General features: G+C 49.6%; 1 protein-coding gene across 2 annotated transcripts; it reads left to right on the top strand.

The window, feature by feature from the left end:
* The first annotated feature begins 1,268 nt into the window (after window positions 1-1,268).
* LOC142071511 (uncharacterized) lies at window positions 1,269-6,570 on the top strand. 2 transcript variants are annotated; one of them, XM_075126430.1, is made up of 2 exons: window positions 1,269-2,601; window positions 5,615-6,570. In XM_075126430.1, exons 1-2 carry the CDS (start codon window positions 1,771-1,773, stop codon window positions 6,017-6,019), a joined length of 1,236 nt encoding a protein of 411 aa, XP_074982531.1. In that variant the 5' UTR covers window positions 1,269-1,770; the 3' UTR covers window positions 6,020-6,570. The 2 variants fall into 2 exon arrangements, with proteins under 2 accessions (XP_074982531.1, XP_074982530.1); XM_075126429.1 differs by having other exon boundaries at window positions 1,269-2,787.
* Window positions 6,571-6,956: the final 386 nt, after the last annotated feature.

Raw genomic sequence — 6,956 nt, 5'->3', positions numbered from 1 at the left:
GTTGCAAAGTGTTCCTTTAGCATTCAGTTCGTAAGTCATAGTCCAATGTCCAAATATCACATTCAGGGTGTACCATCATAACTGGAACTTCAGTCCTGAGACTCAAACTTCCCCTGATGAAGCCTAAGCAGATATGAGGTGACAGAATCAGGACCCAAGGATCTTTTATACAATTTCATGTCCTCTTTGACAAGTTGGAATTCCTCCGAGAACAAAAGGTAATTAGGATGACTTTGAAGGAGGTCCATCACTGGTACTTAGCTATTGAATTAACATAAGGCAATTTACTTTTTCCTCCACCATTCACAGATTATTTGCTATACATTTCAAAGAAAGATGAATACAGAGATATCCCATGTTTACAATTCATTTAAATGCTAGGATGTTCTTTTGAGCTCTGAATTATCAGTATACAGCATAGACAGGGACTGTTGATTACAGTGTTGAGCCTATTCATACATATGTAAATGCACAAAAACACAAACATTATCTCCCCAGGTGTCTTTTGAAGGTTGTTATGTTCTTATCCATTAATGGCTATTATCCAGGATGGGTAAGGAATGGTGTCCCTAGTCTCTCTTTGTCAGAGGGTGAAGATGGATGGCAGGAGAGAGATAACTTGATTATTACCTGTTAGGTTCACTCCTTCTGGGGCACCTGGCATTGGCCACTGTCGGTAGACAGGATGCTGGGCTGGATGGACCTTTAGTCTGACCCAGTATGGCCATTCTTATGTTCTTATGTTTATTTTGCAGGATATTTAATCCTTTCTAGCCATGCGTCACAGAAGTACTCTGCAGTCCTCTCCAGAGGGTTTCTTGGGATGGCAGCCTTATTCCTTCCTCGGTGGTAAGACATTTTCTAATACACCACTCTGTGATAACTTCACCAGACATCATTGCACTAAATAGGCTACTAGCATAGGAGCTCAGGCAGCTTTGGGATGCCAGCAGCAGCTGTGCTCCCTGAGCCTTTGTTACCCTCAGGAGTGTGATATAAGCTAAAATGACCACCACCAATGGAAGATGGTGCCAGTATTCAGTGCCATGCCTTATACTCATAGTTTCATGTAACTGAGAATTTCCCTCACCTCTAGATGGCCATACTCAACATAGCTAGTGCTGTGAATGGTGCCATGCACAAGCAATCCCAAGCAGAAGTGTAAATGAGCACTAGGTTTAGAGACAGAAAGGAGAAGATCATCCCAGAAGTAGTGTGAGAACAATAATCCTTGTATGAGGGGCAAAAACAGTATGCATGATCTGAAGGGTTAATGTTTAGCTAGTCCACCTAGAAGCAGGCGGGGCACACCCTGACTGTTTCGTAGAAGCAATGCACACATTGCTCTATCCAAGGACAAGGGCTAGATATGAACCATGAGAACTTGATTGTTTGGACAGCAATTGTGGGAGGCTTTCTTAGCTTGGGCTCAAGGCCTGAGAACCAGGATTGTAGTATATAAAAGATGCAACTAAGTATATTAATCAACGTCATACATTCCTTTGTGTATCTTTTTGTGGTAGCAGTGTGTAATGCTTAGGGGGGAGAAATATAATAAAAGGAGAAGGTGGAAGGCGGGGGGGCAGAGAACGCCCATCTCAGCTGACCAGCCTGCTTGCTTGCAAAAAGCTGTGTTCTGTCTCATCACTGAACCGCCACAACTGGCGCCCAAACGTGGGGCCCTCAGCACTCACCTCGCCCGGCAAGGGTTTCAGACGCGTCACTCATCCGCTTCGCGGATCCCGGTGAGTATTTTTCATTGTGGTAAGTATGGGAAGCTCCCTCTCTGCTTTGCAAGTGCAACACCGCAATGAGCTGCAGTATTTGCTGCGTAAGGCTCAGCATGACTGCCCGGCTCGAGCACTTACTCTCCTGCTACAGGAGGTGTGTGCCAAGTGCCCGTGGTATCCTGAAGCCGGAAGCCTTAAGCTAGCAGACTGGGAGCGATTGGGCCAGACATTGCACAAAGAGCCTCGGGCGCCCGTGCAGGCTTTACATGCCTGGCACCTCTGCCGCGATGTGGTACAGCGTGTCGCCTCCGACAGGCCCTCCCTCGCGAGGCTGGTGATCTCACCACGCCCGTCTGCTCCTGCAGCCATCCCCCCTCCTGGCGATGCGACACAGAGTGTCGCCTCGGAAAGGCCCTCTCCAGCACCAACAGAGGGGCTGCCGATCCCGCCGCCCCCGTCTGCTCCTGCAGCCATCCCCCCTCCTGGCGATGCGACACAGCGTGTCGCCTCGGAAAGGCCCTCTCCAGCACCAACAGAGGGGCTGCCGATCCCGCCGCCCCCGTCCGCTCCTGCAGCCATCCCTCCCCCTGCTTCGCCCCCAGTGCCTCTATTACCACTGCCTCCCTGGCCTTCCCCACCGGAGCCGGTGGGTGATCACCCTCCCCCCGTGGGGCCCCCCGGAGGGTCATCTGCATCTGCTCAGAAGCTTTCGCTGGTGCAACAAATGGTTCACGCAGCGAAAGCTCGATCAGATCTTACAGCGGAGGAGCTGGCTGATCTGGTCTCAGTTTGCCCGGTGACCTGGCAGAATGATGACCAGGGCAACCCCGTGGGCACCTGGACCACTTTGTCATACTCGGTGGTTAGAGAGGTGAGGAAAGCAATTCGTGAGTTTGGCCTGACTAGCACCTTTGTGCGTGGTCTCGTTGAAGGGATAGGTACTGGGTACTCCCTAATCCCTGAGGATTGGAAAACGCTGCTGCGCATGATGTTGTCACCTAGTCAGTATGTTATTTGGCTTAGTGAGTATCGGCAGATGGCAGAACGCCAAGCTCAGGTACATGCAGCGCACGGTATCATTTATGAGCAATTGGCAGGGGAGGGCCCGTTTGCTACTATTCAGATGCAGTCTCAACTCCCTCAGGCCGTCTTCCCCATTATTTCCACCTGTGCCCAGCATGCTTTCAAGAAGGTCCCGGATTCAGGCAAGCCTACCAAAAGCTTTGTCAGTATCCGTCAGGGTGCCTCAGAGTCCTTTTTGGATTTTACCAACAGATTGCATGAGGCTATCCTCCGGCAGGTGGATAACACTGAGGCAGCTCACGAGCTCCTGTTAAAATTGGCAGTTGAAAATGCAAACGAGGATTGCCGCCGTGCTCTCCAGGCAGCACAAGCCTCTGGTATTTTAGAGCTCTCAGACATGCTGCGGGCGTGCCAGAACATTGGCACACAAGCCCACAAGGCTGGAGTTCTGGCTGCCGCCCTGAGAAAAACTGGGAAGGAGGGGAAGCGTTGTTACCGCTGTGGTAAGGAGGGTCATTTTCAGCGGGAGTGTCGCTCATCTAAGGCACCAGCCCGACCCTCAAAGAAGTGCCCCAAGTGTGGGAAAGGTTATCACTGGGCTAATCAGTGTCGTAGCGGGTCGGGAAACCGCGCGACGGGTCCCCCCCGAACCCAGGGCCAAACGGGGGTGATTCCTACTCAGGCAATCGCTCCTCTGCCTTGGAATCCGTAGACTCTATGAGGGCGGCGACTGCTGGAAGTGCAGGGCTTGATTTGATCATGCAGGAGGACACTGACTTTCGGCTGCCAGGGGAGGTCTGTGCCATACCTACACAGGTGACGGGACCTCTCCCTGCCGGCTTTGTAGGTCTTGTTCTCCCTCGCTCACATGCTGGGAAACAGGGCTTTTTTGTCATTCCAGGGGTCATTGATGCTGATTACACTGGCATTATTAAGGTTCAGGTGTGGACTCATCTTCCATAGTCGCTCCCGCGTGGACGGTCAATTGCACAATTGATTTTAGTCCCCTATCAGGTGCCAGCTGCCGAGGATCAAACTCGGGGCGGAGGCGGCTTTGGATTGACGTTGTCTCACTCGCCGTCTCACAGCGCGTCTTCTCCACTTGTTGCTCTGACAATGTCAGTCCGCCCCTCGAAGCCTCAGCTAACACTTCTCTTAGATGATGTTCCTTTTACAGGGCTGGTGGACACTGGAGCTGACGTTACGGTGATTCGTGATCTGGAGTGGCCGGTTAATTGGCCTACGGTTCCTTCTAAAGAATTGTGGGGGATCGGGGGTAGTAAACCCGGGCGCCAAAGTTTGTCTTGGGTCACGGTCTCTAAACCGGGAGGCCGTACCCTTGCTACTATCCGCCCTTTTGTGCTCCCTGTCCACCTCAATATTTGGGGCCGTGATTTACTTACAAAGTTAGACACCACCCTCGATATTAACATCTGATGGCCCAAAACCCTCCCTCACCCACCGTGCCCTCCGCCTTACCCTTGGTATGGCAATCCTTAGAGCCCGTATGGATTGATCAGTGGCCCCTCCCTCTAAAAAAGCTAAAAGCACTTCATTCGCTTGTGCAGCAGCATTTGCAAGCACAGCGACTGGAGAGCTCCACTAGTCCCTGGAACACCCCGGTGTTTGTTATTAAGAAAAAATCGGGTGCTTGGCGGCTGTTACATGACTTAAGGGAAATAAATAAACGCATCCAACCTATGGGCCCCTTGCAATTTGGCTTGCCAAATCCAAATTTAATTCCTCAAACCGATCAACTTTGTGTGTTAGATTTAAAAGATTGTTTTTTTTACCATCCCCCTTTGCCCTCAGAATTAGCTGCTGTTATTTTGGCCTTTCAACCTTTTGCTGATTGTCCCTTTAATTTAATTGTGGATACCTATTATGTTTATTAGGTAATTGATCATTTACCCCTTGCCCTCATTACCCCTCAGGTTGATGCAGACCTCCTTCGCCTGTTTTTGTTTTTGCAGCACCTTTTTGCCACTTGTCATTTCCCTTATTTTGTTGCTCATATTTGCAGTCATACCCCTCTGCCTGGGCCACTCACCGAGGGCAATGCATGCGCCGGTCGCGCGTTGCGTGGTCAGGTAAATTCCCTTTTTTCTGACCCCATTGAAAGCCATGCCTTTTTTCATCAGTCTGCCTCTGTTTTGGCCCGGCAGTTTCACATTCCTGCTGATCATGCACGTTCCATTGTTCGTTCCTGCCCCCACTGTGCCGCTGCTGCTCCTACTTTTTCTTATGCCATTAACCCCCGAGGTACCGCAGCAAATCAGCTGTGGCAGATGGATGTTACTCATGTGCCACAATTCCGCCCCTATTTGTTTTTACATGTTTCCGTTGATATTTATTTAAGTTTTTTTTGGGCTTCCCCACAACGTGGGGAAGCCACTAACAAAGTTATTCACCATTTGCTGGCCTGCCTTTTTGTTATGGGTCACCCCTGCCAAATTAAAACAGATATGCCCCAGCCTACTGCTCTGCAGCCCTCTCCACCTTTTGTGCCTGCTGGGACGTCCGTCTTACACACGGAATCCCTTATAATTTCACGGGCCAAGCCATTGTTGAACGTGCCAATCGCACACTCAAAACCTTGCTAGATAAACAATTAAAACAAGGGGAGCTGCGTCTCCGAACCTTAGGAGACATTTAACAACAAATGCATATCCTCTTGTTTACTTTAAATAATTTAACACTGAATGCAGATCAGCAGACCCCCGCGGATCGGCATTTTCACAAATCTGAGGTACTGGAAAGACCACGTGTCTATTACTGTCAGCTGCCCGATCCACAGTGGCTGGGCCCAGTCCCTCTAATCACTTGGGGTCGGGGATATGCTGCTGTGTCTCTCCCTGCAGGACCGTTGTGGGTTCCAGCTCGGTGTGTGCGACCGGCACTTAAACAACATGGCATGGCACCAGGGACTGTCGAATCCCATACCGGAGTTTCAGCTGACCTTGGAGGAGACCGCGTTGCCCCCCGAGTCGACAACGACGGGACGGAAACAGAGGAGGCGTAGCGTCCCAAGCCAGCCCGTGACATGGGGAGCAGTAAAAGCATTGGTCGCCGCGGCTCAACGAAGACTGGCAGCAGATCAACAGCCAGAGACTCCTGAGACTTTGTTTGTGGCTATTCTCGCCCAAATCACTGCTAATTCTGTGATGATTGTGTGCCTTTTGTGCCTGCTATTTCCTAAAAGAAGTGTACCCCTTTTAGATGATTATATTGCAAATGTTGAGCTTTTGGTTATTTTGTGTTTGTAATCATTGGGCTTACTTTTTGCTGCTGCTGTGTACAATGTATTCTTTCCTTGTTAAGATTTTGTAAAATTTTGCCCTGGAAAGCTCCCCAGGTTATGTCCTTGTCTGTCTGGGAGTTAAATAGCATGACAAAACAAATTGACGGCTACCATGAGATGGCCAAATATTAATAAATAAAAAACGGGGAGATGAAGGGTTAATGTTTAGCTAGTCCACCTAGAAGCAGGCGGGGCACACCCTGACTGTTTCGTAGAAGCAATGCACACATTGCTCTATCCAAGGACAAGGGCTAGATATGAACCATGAGAACTTGATTGTTTGGACAGCAATTGTGGGAGGCTTTCTTAGCCTGGGCTCAAGGCCTGAGAACCAGGATTGTAGTATATAAAAGATGCAACTAAGTATATTAATCAACGTCATACATTCCTTTGTGTATCTTTTTGCGGTAGCAGTGTGTAATGCTTAGGGGGGAGAAATATAATAAAAGGAGAAGGTGGAAGGCGGGGGGGCAGAGAACGCCCATCTCAGCTGACCAGCCTGCTTGCTTGCAAAAAGCTGTGTTCTGTCTCATCACTGAACCGCCACAATGATCAAACACTTCTCTGTGGAAATGTTGCTGTAAACTCCCCAGGATATGACCATGAACTCTAACAACTGGGACATAATAAGCAGGGAAGGTGAGAGACAGAGAGGGAGAACCTTCCAGCATGGCCAGAGAGAAACTTAAATTCTAGAGATGTCAGATTTTCTTTCCTTTTCTCTGTAACTAAGCTAAGGTGAGCCTGTCTCACTGGGTTTTGCAGTGAGTATTTAGATGAGGTACTTTACGCAAACCTGCAGCTCCTATCCACAGTTCAGCTGGATACATGGCATTCAGCCTGAACTGTAGGCTGCATGACATGGCTGCATGAGTGGACGTGGCAGTTGGCAGCCTGGAATA

The sequence above is a fragment of the Caretta caretta genome, chromosome 3, assembly GCF_965140235.1.
Source record: "Caretta caretta isolate rCarCar2 chromosome 3, rCarCar1.hap1, whole genome shotgun sequence".
Classification (NCBI taxonomy): domain Eukaryota; kingdom Metazoa; phylum Chordata; order Testudines; family Cheloniidae; genus Caretta; species Caretta caretta.
The sequence above is the reverse complement of the archived record's forward strand: the minus strand, read 5'-3'. Positions and strand labels throughout refer to the sequence as shown.

Coding starts and splice junctions, on each gene's coding strand:
- LOC142071511 (XM_075126429.1), top strand. CDS start 1,771: ATGGGAAGCTCCCTCTCTGCTTTGCAAGTGCAACACCGCAATGAGCTG. Junction 2,788..5,614: donor TGGCAGAACGCCAAGCTCAG/GTACATGCAGCG, acceptor CTCTCCCTGCAG/GACCGTTGTGGGTTCCAGCT.